At 47.2% G+C, this 19,571-nt stretch overlaps 1 protein-coding gene across 3 annotated transcripts in view; it reads left to right on the forward strand.

The window, feature by feature from the left end:
* Nucleotides 1-601: 601 nt before the first annotated feature.
* Nucleotides 602-19,571, forward strand: part of PTPRG (protein tyrosine phosphatase receptor type G) — a 709,519-nt gene continuing 690,549 nt past the window's right edge. For 2 of the 3 annotated variants that reach the window (XM_049642644.1, XM_049642643.1), the window contains exon 1: nucleotides 602-699. In XM_049642644.1, the coding sequence (XP_049498601.1) occupies nucleotides 615-699 (85 nt within the window). In that variant the 5' untranslated portion in view covers nucleotides 602-614. The remainder of the gene's footprint in view (nucleotides 700-19,571) is intronic. The other variant, XM_049642642.1, reaches the window with a different exon arrangement.

The following is a 19,571-nucleotide window of genomic DNA, read 5'->3' on the forward strand; positions in this document are numbered from 1 at the left end:
GCCCTCGCCCCAGCGCCCCTCTGAGATCCTTTGTGTTTTCCTCCGTTTCCTCCGGCCGTTTCTATTTTGGGGGGCTCTTCGCTCCCCCCGCCTCTCCCCTCCCCTTCCCCGCTCGCAAACATGCCTCCTTCCTTCCCCGGGCCCTGGAAGGAGCTGCCTGCCTGAAGCCCGGAGACGCCGCGCCGCGCTCAGCTCCGCCGCCGCCCGCCGGCTCTCGGGCTGCGCCGCGCCGCCGACTCAAGTTGGGGATCTTCGGCTGCTCGCCGCCGCCTGCGGTCCCTGCCTGCCCCGGGCCCCCGGCATCGCCGCCGCCCGCAGACTACTCACTGGCCCTGCTCGCTCGGCTTGCTCTTTTTTTGAACGGAAAGCAGCCCTTCTCCGCCGAGGATCGTCCCCAGCGTGGCTCCGCGTTCCCGGTCACTTTTTGAGATTTTCCGGGGGGCGCTCGGCGGCTTCCCGGATTCCAGGGGGACTCGGGCCGCCGAGCGCGGGGGGCCCGTAGAGCGGGCGAGCAGGGGAAGAGCCCGGGTTTAGCGGAGGCTCACACGGAGGCAAGAACTTATTCAACAAGTTTACCCCCCCTGCCTTCCTCTTTTCGATGTGCGTTTTCGGACATGCGGAGGTTACTGGAACCGTGTTGGTGGATTTTGTTCCTGAAAATCACCAGTTCCGTGCTCCATTATGTCGTGTGCTTCCCCGGTGAGTGCCGGCCGCTGAGGGGACCCGGCCCTGGCCGGCGCGCGCGGTGGGATGCGGAGTTGTCGCCGCGGCACGGAGCTCGGGCGCCCGTCCCGAGGACCCTGGAGAGGGCGAAGGGGGGCCGGGCGCCCGGGAAGGAGAGAGAGGGATCCGCTCGGCTGGTTCTGGCGGCGTTTAGGGAGCCTGATGGTTGGGGAGGATGGAAGCAAGGGCTGGCGGGGGGACAAGGGGCCGTAGAGGTCTGCTCTCGCTCAGGTTTGGCGGGGGGGGGGGGGGGGGGGTTCTGAGGGAGCCGGAGTAGGAAGAAAAGCTCGCTTTGCTGACACGCCGCGGTTCGGGAGAGAGCGAGCTCTGGAGCGATTGAGGAGACTGGGGCCAGGGGAGGATGCCTCTGTGGGTTTGGGGGGCCCAGGGTGCGCCCCTCGCCTAGGAGAGGATTGAAGGAGCTCGGAATTGGGGGACTTGCTTTGTGGCTTCCCGACCCTTTGGAGAGGCTGGTGGTGGAGGTTTGGGGATGTTGGGAGCCGCCTGCGTTCTGGTGTCCGGAGCCAGGGGCGACCCCCGTTCGGGGCTGGGGGGCAGGCTGCTCTTCCGTGCTGGAGCGAGACAGCTTTCCCGGGCGCTGGGGCCCGGGAGCGGTAGGAGGGCTGGGAGCAGGCGGTTTAGGGAGATCCGTGGCTCCCTCAACCGCGACCCCGTGGCGCCTTTGCCCAGCAACTCTGCTCCGCGGGGCTGCTCCAGTAGGGGCGCCGGGGGCGGGGGTGGTCGGCAGCTGGATTCCAGTTCGCAACGGGGCGGATTTTTTTTCTGTCTCGCGCGCCCTGCCTACCTTCATCTTTGCCCTTTTGCAGGCTGTTCGCGGCTGGCAGACCTAGACCCGCTGCTTTCTGGCCAGGTTAAGACGGGAACAGTATTGGCTATCGATGACGATAATAAATCACCGCACGTAGCAGTGTGCGGCTCGGCGACCCTCCACATCCAGCCCTCCACTGGCGGACCCTCTTTCCTCTCCGGGAGAGCAGAGGCCAGCCGCCTCCCTTGCCTCTCTTGCTGGAGCCCCCCAACCCCCCGCGCCCGGGGCTACAGCTACACAGCTCCGAGCTCCTTGGAGTCTGTCCGACCCCGCTCCCCGGGGGTGGAGGCCACGTCCTCTGCCCTAGCATGGGGAAGGGATGGGAAGGGGGCGATTCGCTTTTTTATCACTCGCTCTCGTAAGGATGGAGGACCACCCCCCCCCCCGTTTCTGCCCTCTCATCCATTAGCTCTTTGGCTACCCAGAGGTGGGGGTTATCTGAATGAAGGAAAAAAGGAACGTGCCCTGATGTTTCAGGCGGTCACAGCTGCCTGTCCCTGAGCGGCCTGAGCGCAAGGTTTTGGTGCAGCGGGTCTCCCAGCTCCATCGTGCGCCCTGCAACAGGGCGCGGGCGCTCTCGCTGCCCTCAGGGACCTGCTCCGGGAGTGGCAGCGAGTGTCCCTTTTGCAGGCACGGGGTGGCCTCGAGGGGCAGAGAGGCAAAGCACTGTCTTCTCTACGGCACCCCCTTTCCCCTCTGCGCATCCTCCTGCCCCCGGAACCGCAGGGAGCTCCTGCCACTGCCCCGAAACCTAGCTCGGATGGTGAGCGAGGACGCGCGTCCACACCTAACACTGAGGCCTGGGGTTTGCCCACCGGGGTTCCGTCTCCACGGGGCTAGGGGCGGTGCGGACATTTCTCCTTAAGAATGCCCTCTCTCCCTTAAAAGACTCCGTGTTTGCGTTTCTCATCTGCTGCTTCTAGACTTTCTCTGCCGTAGACTTGCCGGCTGAGTGGGCTCAGGTGCATAGTGGGGTCGAGCGTTGTAAGGGTCACGCTTTAATGGGGGCAGTGGGAGGTAGCAGAAGAGCAGCCCTGCGAAAGAAGAGGAATTTCTCCTTCCACTTCTGGCCGCCTCCTTAGCTCGGCTGTGCAGCCAGTGGGCTGGCCGTGGTTTTCTTTTTCCTGGTGTCTCAGGAAGCTTGAAATCCAAAATGGGACCTCCAGTGATGCCGCCTTCGTGGGGCTCGGACAGTTTGCACCTTCCACGTTTTCTTTTCGTGCCCACGCGGCGAGGTAAATAGCACATTTCCTCGCCCCGGAGCCCAAGACTGTCGGAAAGGGAAGGTGCAATGGTGTGAGGCTCGGGGAAGAGGGCCTGTGGTTCGGAAAAGTACCTTTTGGAGAGGGTGCAGCAAGCAGCCTCTGGAACCAGGCAAAGTTAAAATGTCAGAGCCGTGGGAGACGCCGGCTTTCGGTTTTCCGAAGGTGCCGCGACGCCGCTGGACCTCAGGGGGCGCCCCCGAGCCACTGGTGGGGCTCCTACCACCTCAGCTCGGCCGGCTCGGCCTCCTGGGTGCGGTGGGGCCGCGGTGGGAGCGGGGTTGGGGCGCACGCGGCCGGGTTCCCGGGCTCGGGGGCCTGCGGGTGCGCCCTGGGGCGAGGAGGCAGCCTCAGCTGGGAGCTTCTGCTCCTGGCTCGCTCCAAACCCAGTGGGGGCCCTCATTTGCTTTGGGGACCCCCCCCTTGCCCTCCATAACCTCGGAAGCTTTTATCTGGTTGACAGGAGGGATAAAAATGCTTCTGGTATTGGATAGGGTCCTCCTTGTGAGGTTTTAACCCCAATCCCTTATTTTGTTTCCTCTCAGAATGATCACCTTTCCATTTGCATTTGCCCTCCGCTCGTGTTTCGGATGCAGGGTAGCTGTAATTTGGGAGGATTTTGGAAACAGCCCTGCCATGGATCTTTCCCCAGCTGGTCGGAAACAGTGGCTTTTAGTTAGTCTTCCAACAAAAGTACAGTATATGGCAGGTGTGGGACCCGCATCTCGGTTAGTGTTTCAAGAGATGTTTCCACTTTCCAGAGCAGAAGTGTTATCAAACATGTTTTAGTGCCTAGTACGTTCTTTTCCTACGTGCTTTAGAAAATACGCTGTTACAGAAAGATTTATGAAAATAGGAAAATGCAATGGATCCCTGTGGGTCCCGCCACCCAGTTACAGCGATGATCAATTCAATCTTTTCTATACCCTTCCACCCTCCCTAACAGCTGGTTATTTAAAAGCAAACCCGGTACATACTTCACTTAAGCGTGTCGCATATATAGCTCATCTTTGAGAATTTAAGTGCTTGCAACAGGATATAAAATGTTACATGAGAGGGTTAACATTTTATGTATTTTACATTTGTAAGCTATTCAGCAGAAACATAATATATTTTTTTATTGATTTCTTCTCTCTTTCCACCCTCAGAGTGAAACTGTTCTCTTTGATTCTGATATGTTTTGTACCATAATTACATTACATCTAGGAGGCCGACGTTGGAAACACTTCAGATGGATAAGCTCTGTGTACTTTGGATGTGTCAGAATCAGACGATCTGTGATTGATGTCCAGTGAATCTCCCTCTCCTGCTGTCGGATCATTTGCATGTACTTGCTTATTGGTGATGGACATCCTTTATGGCCTTCTTAAAGATACTTTTAAAAAACTTTTATTTATTTTGAGAGAGCGTGCACGTGGGAGGGGCAGAGAGAGGGAGAGAGAATCCCAAGCAGGCATGGGGGCTCAAATCCATGAACTGCAACACCATGACCCCAGCTGAAATCAAGTGTCTGTTGCCTAACCGATTGAACCACCCAGGCACCCCATTTACGGCCTTCTTAGAAAAACGCAGAGGTAATATTTGTACGCTAGCAATCTTACTCTTGAGGAATGGAGTGAGAAATCACTCAGGTCCCCTCACCCCCTACACCCCGCTTCATGTGTCTCGTTTGAACCTGAATCTTTGTCCAGTCTTGAAACTTGGTCTCTTGGACACAGTTGTGGAATACAGCCTTCCATGTTTCCTTCTAAAGTGTCCTTCTTCCAGAGTTGATGAAGTTAGAACATGAATACAAATAGGCGTATCAGGATTTTTTTGGAAACGGAAAGTTGCTGCTGCCAGAGGCAGAAAGTTTTAAGGAAAAGTTGGCTGAAATGAGAAAAAAACCCACAACTGTTCAATAGTGAAACATCTCCCCATAATCATGGACTTGTTTTCACTGAGTAAAAGATTATATTGTTTACATGAAGCAGTGCAGGGACAGCAAAAGGAAACAAAACCCCTTTCACATTCCTCTTTGTTTTCTGAAACTCCCCAAGTTAATGTATATAATCAGTTACATATTGCTGCACCAATTGGAATGGACTTTCTTGCCATTCAGGTAAGATCATTAAAAATGCCCCATAGCAGTTGTTCCTGCGGACCTCCCTCCCATCTCCTTACCCCCTCCCTTGTTTTTCTGGAAACTTCTTGACGCAAAGGACAGTCTGGACACTTAGATTAGCTTTACCTAGGTGAAGACAAATTAAATTTTGCTAATGCTTTGCTGCTTTACCTCTTGACCTTTATGGTGGATGTTTTTTGTTTTTTTTTAATCTGAATTTCCACTCAACATTTTACTTGTATAGTATGCAGGCAGTGTAGCAGTATTTCTAATCAGGTGAAGAGTCTAAGATCGGTGTACATTCTGAATTGCAAGATTCAAAAAAAAATAGGATTAACATTTTCATCCTGGGGCACAACTTCCGTGTGGTCACATTTCATGAATCAGAACTTTCAAGACAAATTCAGGGCATCTGAAGTTATCTAACGAATTCTTGATTCTCCCCATCTGCTCCCCTCCCCAATAAGCCTTTGATGTACCTTGGTACGGGTTGATCGCTATCAGGTGATAAGTGGTAATCACTGATTTTGTGATTTTGTGATTTTTTGGCTGTATGTGTGGAAAATTAGAGGCCTGTGTATCTAATAATATAAAGGAAGCCAAGGAAATGTGCCTAGCTCCCCACCAGAGCTTGATGTAGGTAAAAAGCTAGTGAATACAGAGGCGGGGGGGGGGGGGGGGGGGGGGGGCTCCAGAAAGTAAGAAATGTTCTCTTGGTTAAGAGCCTGCCCCCAGCAGGCAGTGGGAGTTGCTTGTGGAATTTGTCCTGGAACGAGATTGCCTGGGCACACATTAGGTCCACGCTAAATATTTGCAAAGGATTAAAGGATCAGATACTTCAGGTTCTCTTCCTGAGAAATTGGAGTGACCACCTTGCTTGTAAAGAACTAAATCCAGGTCTATGGCAATGCTGTGTGCACGTAAAAAATCAAAGGCACCATTGTAAGGAAAAGGGTTATCTGTTACAGACTTTGATTTGACATTTTTGGGGGAAAAGGGGTTGTGTCTATGAGGAATTGTAACCAAGAAAAATCACTCCAAAAATGATGTGTGTTTTAAAATCCCTTGTTTACCTCTCCCTACTTTTCCTACAGTTCCCTTTTGTCTCAAATTTCCAAGACCACAGAATTGTTAACGTTTCTTTAAAAAAAATAAATCTGGAAGCAATGTAGGTGAATTTCATTTTCAGAAGCATCTGATGGTTGAAATCTATAACAGATAAATTTGTGGTTTGCTCCGGTTCTAAAAAGTATGAAATTTCTAAGAGATGGCTGTGTAAGATTGCTTGAAGTAAGCTAGAGGGCTCCGTGTGCCATTGTCTGCTCCTATAGGGACACCTGTGACTGGAGGGGCCCTTTCACCTGGTATCATTTGCAGCAAAATGTTTGGTGTTTTGACAGAAAAAAGTATAATCTATGTGAGATGGTTTGTCAGGCCTATGCAGGTTCATAGATTTTATGAGTATAATATCTGATACACTTATTTCGAAAAACATTGTAGAAAGTGCTTTTAGGGCTACGTGGAGGAAAGACAGCTGACTAGGTTTGAGATGTGCTTCTCTTTTTGAAGCCCCTCTAACTGAATTGGGTGGTGTTACTGTTGTACCGGGGGTGGGGGCTGGGAGGTGGGAGGCAACTGTCACATTGAAGGAGAAGTTGTGTTCTCATGAAGGTCACTGTACTGTTGGGTCTGCATATAGCAAGAAGTCTTGTAGGAGCTTGGAACTTGTTAATGCCTTTTGTTTTTGTTTTTAAACCAGGTAACTGTGGAGAGTTATACTGAATATATTGAAGTACATAAGAGTATGGTCTTTGCAGCCAGCCCCCCTCTCCCGTTACTAGCTGTGCTGCTTTAGATAAGTTACTTCACCTCTTTGTGCCCCTCTTTATCTCTCTTTCTCTTTCTCTCTCTCTCTCTCTGCGAAATGTCACAGTGATAGTACCCTGACTCCTAAGGTCTTTGCATGGCCTGAGCAAGAATGCACGCTAAAGGGCTTAGAACTTTGCATGGTGAACGAGAGGTACTCAGTACAGTAGCCATTTTTATTTTATGTGTATTAAAGAGAGTTGGACAGGAGTATATGGAAAGAGGAGAATGGAGCTGAAAAAGACAAGGGTGTGTAAAATTAAAAAAAAACCATTTTAAAAGTGTTTACATAAACTTGCACGATGGGTTTTGTGCCTGGCTTTGCTGTTGAGGGCAAGGAGGAAGAGGACGGGCATGGGGACATCCCATGTAAAATTAGTGAAATGGTTACTTTTTGAGGTTTAAGAAAATAAAGTCTCAATGAAGTCTGAGATATCTCATCACTCACAGGATAAAGGAGGGTCTCCCCGTTACCAACTTAAAAGTCTTTTTCTTTTTTAATGTTTATTCATTTTGAGAGCAAGAGGGAGAAAGAGAGGGAGGGAAGGAGGGATAGAGAGAATCCCAAGCAGACCCTGTGCTGTGAGCAGAGCCCGACCGGACATGGGGCTCGAGAGATCATGACCTGAGCGGAAATGAAGAGTCAAACCCTTATCCGACTGAGCCCCCCTCAGGCGCCCCTCCCAACTTTAAATGGAAAAAATGTTTTCCACGGGTTTAAAAGGTGCCGTGTGAATCTCCAGGATCCCCGTGTGGTGCTATCCTTGGTAGAAAGAGTTGCCTGGCCCTGCACCCTGGGGTGCCGATTCTTCTAAGGCCTTCTGGACTGTGTTGTTACCAAAGGGGATGGGTCTGCCTGTTACTGGCATTCCTGGGTTTTAATTTTGTGCTGCTAAGGGGAAGCAAGCAGTGCTATTTGGGTATTGCTTTTATTTTGTACTCGTATGGCACTTGGACACCGTCACATCCCTGGCTCCCCGTCTTCATAGATTCAGACCTGCCGAGCGTGCAGGGGAGAGCCACACACCGTGCGTAGCTCCTGCCCTTGAATCAATTTCTTGCAAACTGAAATCAGCATGATGGTTTTCTGGCCAAACAACAAAATGCGATTTTAAACCACTCGACTTAGCTATTTTTGGGCTGTGGCAAAGTGACACAGTTGGCTGCTAAAATCGAGCAGCTAAAAAAGAAGAAATGAAAGCATAGTTCATGGAATATGTAACACTTCCATGCAAGAAAATAGGACAACTGGTCTTATTTTTGGGTCTGTGATACTATTTTTCTAACGAGAATGAAACAGGTTTGTCAATTGATACCGCAATGGGTATACTTTTGAGGAATTCACGCTGGTTGTAGGACTCCAAGAGGTATTTGAATTTTCACACCATTGCAGCCACGTAAACTCCACAGCGTACTTAAATCAGATAAATGCATCATCAGTTTGGAATAGTTTGGATAGAGAAGACAGCCATAAACGGTTTACCAAATGTAAACGCATAGGCCGGATTAATAAGGAAATGTTGACTTTTTGCAGGTCACGTGAGTTACGCATTGTCAAAAGGATTTCTTTACAAAGCAATTGTTATTTATAAGTGGGTTCTGTTTATTAAAAAAAAAAATTACTTTTCCTGAAGTGTGCCCATTCAGCGAGTGTGGAGGCTATGAACTAGGGGCGCATTACCCAACATCCTGTGGAGGCAGGATTGAGGGGCGGGCATCAGTGAACTGTCAGACCCAGATGGAGGTACCTCTTTCTTCAGGAACCACTGTAGGACCCCAGAGGCGCAGGTTGAAATTCTTGTTCTATTATGGCAGTGTTGCCTTGGGCAAATGGGCCTCAGTTTTTTAATCCATAAAATGAGAACAGTGGTGCTTGCCATTATCTAGGCGCTGTGCCTGAGCTTTGACCTACCTGGATGTAGACACTGTAAATATCTCTGCTTTAGGTTGAAGAAACTAAAGCTGAAGGAAGCTGTCCCTTGTCCACGGTGTCACCCCTTGGAGTAAGTGGGGTTGGCTAGATGATGCCTCTCTAATCATTTCTCAGGATACTTTTGAATTTCAGACTGGTTGCTGTTTGAAAACTGTTTTTCCTAATTGCATAGGAAGGGCAATTAAGAGACAGACCCAGCCTTGTATATTTCGCCTTGGTACTTTTCCCATATAAGCAAGGACCATAAACACTAGGTGAAGTAAAGGTGTCTTTCTGTGTATTTACCACAAATAAATAAGGAAATAATGCAATTAGTATAGGACTTTCTTTGGTTTCATTGAAGGGATGACCTTTCAGCAAATTACTTTAGCTTCTCAATAAGGTGATAATAACTGTGGGCAGAGTGAGTTTGTTGGTGGTAAGTTTTTTTGATTCCTCGTCAGAATGATCTCATGTAGTTTATACTTTGAGAACTTTTGTTTGTGGCATCGAATATGGTTATGTTAGAATAATGTGGTAATATTATCCCATATATCATTCAAGTGTGGGCCGCAGGCTCTGGAGCTCAGCTGTCCTGGTTGTGTCCTTTTTTTGACTTGATGAAAAGGTCTGAGGGAGTTGTATTTGGTGGCAAGAGATGGTGTGGGTTCTGGATTTTTCCTCTGGGGTTTAGAAGTAGCCAAGGGAGCCAGGCAAGCCAGGCATGGGATCTGAGGAAGACCCTGCGCTCCTTTGGGGTTGTTTTCCCCACCCTTAACTGAAATTCGCCTGGGATTTTAGGGGTTGTTGGTGCCAGGCTGGGCAGTTTGGAAGGTTGTAGCCTTTCTGCAGGATGCAAGTCAGATGCTCATTGCATATTATATTGTGATTTCTGAGGTGTACATCTTGTTAACATTCCTCTGAGAGTTTGCTTCCTAAGGCTCTAAGAACCCTTTGATTATGTTGCTAACCTTGCTACAGAATATCCTGAGGGAACAGCCAACAAGGTGGTGAGTGGATCTTGGTTAATGGAATGCCTATAAGCTATTTTTTGTTTTTAAACATTAAACCTTATTTTTCCTGGAGTCCAGGTGAAAAACGGAGGCTTGTTCGTGCCAATGAGGTTACATATAGGGCCTTTAAAACTAATGTGATTTGTGATTATGGGGCAGGATTCTTTGTCTAAATAGAGAACACAAAGCTAGTTCTTGATCTTACCCTGGAAAAGAGAAATAGAAAAGGACAGTCATTCGGGTTATCTGGAGTTCTGCGGGGGGCATCTGGCCATACTGTGTTGACAAGAAAAAAATGAAATGAAAAATTGGGGCATTTTGTATCTGTGCCCTTAACAAGTGGATCCTGAGTATTTACAGCATGCTGGGCACTGTTCCAGGCACTTGGGGGATAGTGGTGACCCAAATGGGTGGAAACTCCTGTCCTCATGGTGGCTTCCCAGAGACGTCTCAGTTACTCCTGGAAAATTGGATGCACTGCAGCTTAGTGCCTATATTCTTGCTTGGCAACAGGGTAAGCTTGAATTAAATAGTGGCTGCCCCCTGAGATGGGGCAGTCACCGGGCCCATAGCGGTTATTTACAATATCCAGCTGGTCCCTGGAGGTGTTTGCCATCTGTGTAGGGGAGACTTGTAAGTTTCTGCCTGAGGGCAAGTTTTTTTGTTTTGTTTTTTTCTCTTTTTTTGGTTATTGCTTGCTTGAGGTTTTGTATTACTTGGATTGGAGGTGCGTAAGTGCATGTGTATGTGCATGTCATGCTGTGAGGACAAACACCACTGGCTGACAGAGTGCCTTCATTCCTGTCAGTCTGGCCTATACAAGCTGGAGCTCAGCCATCCTGGCTGGGTCCTTTTTGGCTGTGTAGGTGGCCTGCTGCTTGGGCGTTTCACGGTATTGTGACTTCTGTGGCCCTAGTCTAAATTGCTGTTGGCTTGTTCAGTTTCAAAAAAGTTGTTTTGAAAAATGTTATCATTTGGTATAAGAACCAGCTCTCTTGGTCACCTCCTTGTTACCAAACTATAGAGGAAGGAGATGAGGGAAGGACGGTGACCAGTCTGGAAGGATCCAAGTCAGTTAATACTGGAGATGTCATTTTAGTGGGTCCCTTGCCAAGTATCTTAATTTTTTCATAGAACATCCCTGAGCCATTAACTTTTTTTGTGTATGATACCTATACATGGTTTAATGTATGGTGGAAATAGCACATCTTAATTTTTCCAAAAACAACATATGAAAACCAGCAGAATGGCCAGCTTTTGGCATAGACAGAAGATTTGAGTAGGTGATTCCTTCGCCCTAATTCTAGCACATTCTTCAAGTGGCCATTATGATATGTGGTATATTCACCTGAATTCCTTATGTATGATTCAGATCCTAATTAGACTGTTTGCTCTTTGAGGCCAGGACGTCATTCCTCCTTCCATCTGGTCTATCTTCAGCATCGGTGGGGTGTTAGTCATATTTGAGGACTGACAGAATGAGTAGATGCTCCCTTAAACAAGACATTACCAGACATTTGATATCATTGTAATTGGTTTCCAGAAATCTCACATTATATATTGTATCCTTATAAGAGGTAGGGTATTCATACTTAACGTCTTCTTTAAGAGAATTAAGGGTATACATATTTTCATGGTGTTTGCAGTCCATCCTTAAAAAGGAAGAAGCTGGGCACCTGGGTGGCTCAGTCAGTTGAGCATCCGACTCTTGATTTTGGCTCAGGTCATGATCCCAGGGTCTTTGGGATGGAGCCCCGCATCCTACTCCCACTTGCATGTGCCCTCGCTCTCAAATAAGTAGATAAATAAAATAAAAATAAAATAACATAATAAGAGAGAAGATAAATTTGTATTTTCTGTTGCTGGCCACCAAGGTATCTTTTGCTGGAAACAAAATACATTCTAATTAGAGTTGTATGTCCTCAGGGGCAGCAGGGTTCTATTTTGATGATCACAAACTTTTCTCTTTTGGAATAACTTAGGCTACATTCTGTGAGGCTGATGTTCATTTACACCAGTAGTCCCCTTGGTTTTAGGGTTGATTAAGGAGAAATGGGTATTCGCATGTCTGCTTTGGTTGTTCTGGTAACAGTGACATGAGGTATCCAGAGGGCCGCAGAGTTTGCTTGCATGGACCATAGAGTCTGAAGATGAATGTTGATCTAGTACCTTGTGACAAGGCTTTGGGCAGGTTGGTCTAGGAAAAGGGCTTGCCCGAACTGACCATTTTTGCTTGCTTCACAAGTATTGGTTGATCACCTTGTCGAATGGCCTTGATGAGACAGCTGTTGGCTGGTACACCATGGTGATTCTTTACTTTGCTTAGAAACGAAGTTTTCTAGAATTCATTGCTAGTCGACGCCACCCTGTTTTATTCTTCTTCCATCCAGTTGTTTTCTCTTCTAAAACTACTCATTTTCTCTGCTTACATGCATGCAAAGGCCACGTGGAGGGTGAGGACAATAGAAAAAACTTGGTAGTTTTAGATATCAGCTCCTCATTTTCCCAACTGATCAGATTGTGCAGAAGCTGCTAAAATTATCTCGCGGGATAGAGGGTGGGTAACTCTGGCATTCGTTTTTTTTGAACCCCTTTTAAGATGTGCTTTTTTTTTTTTTAGTTGTGTTTTTAATGTTTGTTTTTGAGAGAGACAGAGACAGAGCACCAGCAGGGGAGGGGCAGAAAGAGAGAGACACACACAGAATCCAAAGCAGGCTCCAGGCTGTGAACTGTCAGCACAGAGCCCGACATGAGGCTCGAACCCACCAACAGTGAGATCATGACCTAAGCCAAAGTCGGAGGCTTAACCGACTGAGCCACCCAGGTGCCCCTTAGGATGTGCTTTTTAAAAGAGAAGCTTCTCAGTTGTTACTGAGGCATAGCGACTGATGCAAAGAGGGGGGGGGGGAGAGTTGCTGCTGATTCTAGAGGTTCCTGTCTTCACTGGGGATGCCAAGTGGAGGAAAAATTGATTTCTGGAGATGTAAGCACTCTGACCAGAAAAACAAAGGAGTTTGGGGAAATAATTCTTCACGTGCCTTGGGACCTTTAAGAGTTTTGACGAAGTGAGACTTGAGACAGGTGCATTCTGTTGAAAGGGGCCACTGGCAAATGTGTTTGGTTTTTGAATTGCACAGGTCTGTCCATCAACTTAAGTAAGTGACCCACTTTCGTGAATCCTCGCTTTGTTCTTTACTTACTTGGGCCAGTTACTTGAATTAGTTTTCTCACCTATAAAATGGGGGATGATGAGAGTTTTAACCTCCTGGAGTCCTTGCGGGGATGAAATGGGACTGTGAGTGCAAAGTACCAGAAAAGCGTCAGGTGCACAGGGCATTATAAATGGTGCCTAGCCGTTTTTAATATCTGTTGCTTAACATTTATGAAAGAAATGCTTGCATACATATGAACTCACTTAGTGCCATGTGACCCTATGAAGAGGTGGGAGACTGGGAACTCAGGGAGAGCGTAGATCCCACAGTTAACAAAATGGCCGGATCGGAATTCCAACTTGCCTTTCTAGATGGTGTCATGTTCCCTCTCCTCGTAACAGAGTAGGTGGTGGATGAATTAAAGTGCATGTGGCACCAGAACATTTTTTATTGACAGAGATTTACCCAAGATGGCTATTAGGTTTCAATTTGCCCTATCTGCCCCCACCTTAACGGGACAGGTTTATAGTTACCCTTGGTATCTCATTACTGAAATTACCTGTGTGGGTAGGATGTACGTGTCTTACTCCCGCCCTTCCTTCTTTCCTTCCTCCTGTCTGTCTGTCTATCTATCTATCTATCTATCTATATCTGTTAACGTGGGACCTGTCCTATCCCTTGGGTGCACACGGATGGGAATACTCAGTGCAAGTCTGTAGCATGTACGTGTTCATGTGTTTGTCTCCTTCTTGTCCCTGTGTTATTTTGCAGGTGTTCTACACAGGGATTGGAAATTGGCATTTGAGGTGAGGGTCCTCATTGCCCTAGCTTGACAGACATTGCTATTTGATCACAGAGCTTTTTCCTGCGAACACCTAAACTAGGTCTTGAAGTTCTTTGCAAGATTTGGCCTGGGAGAGGACTTCTGTGCTGTCGCTGTGCTATTCTGAGACACGTTAGCCAGCCTTAGAGGATAGCATAAGGAAAAGCATTTCCAAGGGGCTTTTATATTCTTGCTACTGCAGGGGCAATTTTTAAACCATGGAGCTCTTTTGAAATGGACCTGAAAGAGCAGGTATCAATAGCAAGTGTCATGTGCACAGGTTTCCTGATTCACAACATTGATTTTGGCTCATATTTGACTCACATTCATTTATTCACAAGGAAAAAAAAATCCAATCTCTTGGTGGTGGTTACATCATATTCTAATTGGTGAGCTTTACTAATGCAGGTTTAGGGACTTAAATTTAGTTGCTTATTTTTCCTTTTCTTCAAAGCCCAAAGGTTTTGCATCAGATTAAGGCTCCTGTAGGACTGTTTGTATTCCAAAGTGACACCTTTCTGAATTCTTAGCTATTTAAGTAAGCGTTAAGTACGGGCTTGGTGACAGCAGTCTTTAAAACTGTGACTGGCTAAATGGATCCTTTCCCCTGTTGTTTATATCTGGTAAAGTGTCTTGTGTTTACTCTGAATAAATTCATTGTTACCTTTTAGGTAGCTTGTGTCTCAAAATTTGAGCGGTCCCCTGATCAGTGTTATTTTTGCTACTGAAATTGGAGAGCGGGGATGAAAGGTGAAAGGAGTTCTTTTGTGAAGCTGACATCAGATGACTTTTTGGTATTTGGTAATACACCAAGTACTTGGATGACGGCAGGTAATCCCTTATCTGTTCCCTGGATATAGCTTTTCCCCCCTAAAGGTTGAGCCTTTGCTTAGCTATGAACTGTGGAGCTAAGTTGTCCCATATGGTAGCTGCCAGCCACATGTGGCTAGTGACCACTCAAAATGTGGCTTGTCCGAATTGAGACACGCTTTAAGTCTAAGATACACACGGAGTTTCAAAGACCTATGGAAAAAGTTTGTAAAATAGCTCATTAAAATTGTACATTGATTGTTGAAATGACAAATTTTCAATACTTTGGGTTAAGTGGAATATATTACTAAAATTTATATTGCCTGTTTCTTTTTACTGTTTCGTGTGATGTGACCATTGTAAAACTTAAAAGTACGTATGTGGCTCACATTCCTGGCTTGTATTGTAGTTTTATCTGATAGCACTGGGGTAGAGTGCTCTTTCCAGCCTTATCTTGCCTTCCAGAAGAGCGTTTCACAGCTGTACCCCCCCTGCATGACAATGATCACCTCTCCTCCCTTCCGTACCCTTTTGACACATGGGACCAGGAGACTCTAGTCCTTGGTGGAGAGGCTTGCCTCCTGGAAGGCTCTGTCACTAGAAAGCAAGAGTCTGGGTATCAGGATAGAGAGTTGAGATCATTTATCTCTGAGGTCATTTATTTATTTTTAAAAATGTATTCATTTCTGAGAGAGAGCGCACGTGTGTGGGGGAGGGGCAGAGAGCGAGGGGGATAGAGGATCTGAAGCAGGCTCTGCACTGATAGGAGTGAGCCCCACGTGGGGCTTGAACTCCCCAACTGCGAGATCGTGACCTGAGCTGAAGTCAGACGCTCAATCTGCTGAGCCACCCAGGCAGCCCATAGCTCTGAGGTCATTTAGCTCTGCCCGGCTGTGAAGTGGGGTGTAGCAGTCCCTGCTCTGTGAAGTCGTTGAAGGACTAAATGAGGAGGGCCCCGTAAGGCAATTAACACAGGCCTGGTGGATAGTTAGCATTTGAAAATATTAGTCATTGTTGTTATTTTACCAGCTCCTGAGTGGGCATTTGGCAGAGTTCCTGGCTTTGATTTCTCCCTCTTCTGGTTTTAGTTGGTGATGCACTGTGGGGTCTCTGGAGGGTTTCCAGCCGGCCTGCATGGTTTTAAAATGCCAGCCTCTGCTTCCTTGGACACCTAGGACAGTGGAGGAGACCTTGAGCATTCAGACTGAGCTTGCACTAAGCAACTTGAAAGGCAGAAAGGACCTTGGAGAGCTTCAGGCATTGCCAGCTGCTTGCTCGTAGAAGCTCGTTGACCAGAGTGCTAATCCATCCCCCAATACCTGTTCCTTCCTGCCTGTGGGACCTTTCGTCATGCAACACCCCAGGCCCTTGCATTTGTCCTCCTGTGTATTTGGTTTACTGAGGCCGAAGTTTCCATTTCTAGTGAATAGCCAAGTCCGTACCAGATCCAAGGACTGCACTCTAGTTATGACCAGCGGTCCGGGCGTTATTAACACAGCTGTGGATCCAGTGAAGTGGAGCAGGTGCATCTACAGAGAGCAGAGATGTCCAAACCTTTTCTAAAGATGTCTGGTTTCTTTCTCCAACAGAATATGAAAACGGAAGGCTCTTCCAAGCAGAGTCAATATTCCAGACTTGCCAACCTGCTTCTTAACTATGAAGGGGCCAATGGGGAGAATGGGAGAGATGAACACACGTATCAGACGGCTCAGATCCACCTAGAAGGTTCTTGACGTTGGGTCCTGTGTGTCGGTGCACATCTGCAGGCCAAGAACTTGGGTAAGGGTGGCCGATGCTGGAAGGAAGCGGCAGGTTGGCTGGGAAGGCCCATCCCTCTTTAATTGTTCTTCAGGTTCTGGATGGGAATGCTTCCTTCCCAGGGAAGGTTTGGCAGGGTGGACACATGCCCTTTGTTTGGTGCAGGTGATAAGAATCGGAGTTTCAGTTGTTACGTTCTTTTGCGAGGCATAAAGGAGGATGTTGAAGTCTTCAAGTTAGGGTGTCAAAGACGCGTTAGTAAGTAGGTCCTTAGGCCCCATCCAGCGTCTGCCTTGGAAACCCAGGGGAGGGGCTGTGAGAGCAGCTGTTCGTGCTCACGTGGGAAGGGGAAGGAAAGGACTTCTCTGAGGACTTTCTCGTCTTCGGCACAGCGAGATTTCAGAGTGACTCATAAAGGAAAATGGTCCTCCAGACCTTCTGTCCACACAGAGCTTTAGTGTTTATGTTGCCAAATTGTCAAGCCACCTCCCTTTGCAGGTTGCCTGTGATCACCTGTGTCTGCTGCTTCTGCCAGTTGCCTCCCTCCTGGCCTTTCAGTGGGTCTGGGAGTTTTATACTCCTGCATAGTGATTTCTGCTATAATCCCTGATTTTTGGGAAGAATACTTCCCTTCCAGGCCACTCTTGGCAGGGGAGAGTGAGGGTATCCAGACATTTGGCTCTTCCTCCTTCTCCAGGTGTTGTATAGTGTTGCATCGCTAACATAAACCTCTGTTGGTTGAGCACCCACTCTGAGCAGGTGGGCCTCGTGCGAGGGGCCACACACACCCTATCTGAAGTTTCGCTCAGTTAAGAAACTTGCCCAGCATCAGACACATTTGAAAGCAAGGATCCAAGTCTCTGACTCCAAAGCCAGAAATCTTTTTCCTAACAACACGGTGCTTCTAATAGATAATTGGCTCTGCCCATCTTGGCTGAATTCTTGGTTCATTCTGAAAAGTCAAGAGTGAGTGAGGACTGAAGGCTAAGTTGAACAGATGTCTTCATTCTCTCACATTTTGCCAATGTAAGGAGACACAGAATAGGGTCAAGTCTTTATGTGTATTTCTGACTTCTGACTCAGGTTGGTGAAATGCTAGAATGCATTTTCAGCTCAATAAATGATATGTGTGTTAATAAAAATAAGGAAAAAAGCCTTATTGGGTAAGTATGTTTTGTTCCTGTGGCCAAGAATAAAGTCAAAGACTTAAAGATTATTATTTTCTTTTGGCTATAGAAACCTTTCAGGAACTCTTGGTAAATTACCTTGGATAACAGGATATAATTACACCTTTCGTCTGCAGAAGGCATGTTTGCAAGGGACTGTGTGATTTGTACGGGTTTCTGGAGGTTTCTGAGTAGTTCCAGAGAAGTAATGTCTTTGGTGGAGGGAAAATATTTGTGTTTCCTTCCTTGTTATCTCAGTACATAGCAAGCACACATCTTCACACTGACTTTTCTAAGGCTTTGGGACTCAGTCCATTCAGGTATTTTTGTCAATATTTTTGGCATCATCTGTAGCCAAGGAAGCAACCAGCTCATTAGGGATGAATTTTTAAAAAAATTTTTTAATTTCTTATTTTTGAGACAGAGAGAGACAGAGCATGAGCAGGGGAGGGGCAGAGAGAATCTGAAGCAGGCTGCAGGCTCCAAGCTGTCAGCACAGAGCCTGACGTGGGGCTTGAACTCACGGACCGTAAGATCATGACCTGAGCTGAAGTCAGACGCTTAACTGACTAAGCCACCCAGGTGCCCCAGGGATGAATTTTTAACTCTACTTTTTTGATGGTGGATGCTTCTAAAAGCAGAATAGGTGGACACGCTTTGAGTAATGAACCCACCTCACTGAGTTCTCTCTGTTAGTTCTGTCCTCGAGGAGCCATTGTAAATCCAAAGCCATCAATTCCCTGGGAGGAAGTTGCCAAGGTTTGTTTTCTTCTTTCTTTCTTGCCACACCTGTTAATTAGTTCCAGACACTAGCTAATCAGATGGCAAGCGTGAAAGCTCAAGGGTGAGAAGCAAGGTCAAATCAGTTGTCTTTCTCCCTACAACCGTAGCCCTTGTGTTAACAGCATTCACAGGTTTGCAGCATTGTTTTTACTGTGTTCCCAAACTCTGTGTTTGTCATTTGTGAGTGCAGCCTGCACACAGCTACGGGGCTCTTTGTCTCCTGTGACGTTAGATTTGTGTTTATCTATTTGAGAGTATGTGGTTACAATAATGTGAGAGGGCAAAACAGTGGCCGAGAGGGGCAGAGAAGAAATGGGAGAACCTAGAGTTGTTGCTTCATCCTGGCAGTTGCTATAGCCTTAAGTTTTTTGGACAGGAGTGTGTGTGTGTGTGTGTGTGTGTGTGTGTGTGTGTGTGTATGTGTGTGTGTGTGTGTGTAAATGATACAAATTACAAAGATAGCAACATAAGTGGCCAAAGTGGTAAGTTGTTTTCAATATGTCATTTCTCATCATGGCATGGCTCTTTAGATAGATACTGCTTTTCTAGGGGGTGAGAAATTGAATAGTTTAGACAGGGTAGTGAATGCAGCTAGAAAGTACTGTAATTTGAACCCAGGGAGCCTTTGCTTGTGTTTGGTAAGAGCAGGGTCAGTGTTGAATTTAACCATATGTCTGTTGGATGTTGGAAGGGAAGGGAAGGGTGACCAGGTTCACTGCTGGGTGAGGCTCTTGACTTCTGGACTTCACTCCTTCCAATCTATAGACAGAAACAAATGCCTGAACTCACCAGTGGGACATTATTGTTTTTACATAGAAAGGGAGGGTATCCTCTTGTACATTATTGCAAGGAAAGTAATGGATTCACATCAAATAATAGTGGAAACTCCTTGTGGGTAGCACTTGGCTTTGGGGTTCTAAAAATATGTGTGAATTGAGGAAATAAGGTGAAAGCCCATAAAACACTGTGCCTAGCTGTTTGGGGCTTAAGATGTAACATGGTGAAATACTGATTCAGCCCCTAAATGTTCAGGAGCAATAGAGATGAGAAAGATACCTTCCTGGGAGATGTTCTATAAACCTGGGACAGGCTGCCTGATATTTTATATGTGCACATTCAGCAGGGGGAGCTAGTGAGCAGAGGCGGTAATGATCCTGTTAAGGTGGGTTGACTAGTGGGTAAATGGGCTTATTCCAAGAGCCAGAGCGATGCCATTCTGGAATGTGGACCCATATCCACGTGTTATCTGAGCTGCTTCCTCATGGCATAAAGCCATTGGTGACTGCTTGCCGATGGACACTGCAGAGATTTGAGAGACTGGGAGGCAATGTTGAGGCATTGACTGGCCCTTGAATGCCAGGCTGAGGCAT

This window comes from Panthera uncia, chromosome A2, assembly GCF_023721935.1.
Source record: "Panthera uncia isolate 11264 chromosome A2, Puncia_PCG_1.0, whole genome shotgun sequence".
NCBI classification, from domain to species: domain Eukaryota; kingdom Metazoa; phylum Chordata; class Mammalia; order Carnivora; family Felidae; genus Panthera; species Panthera uncia.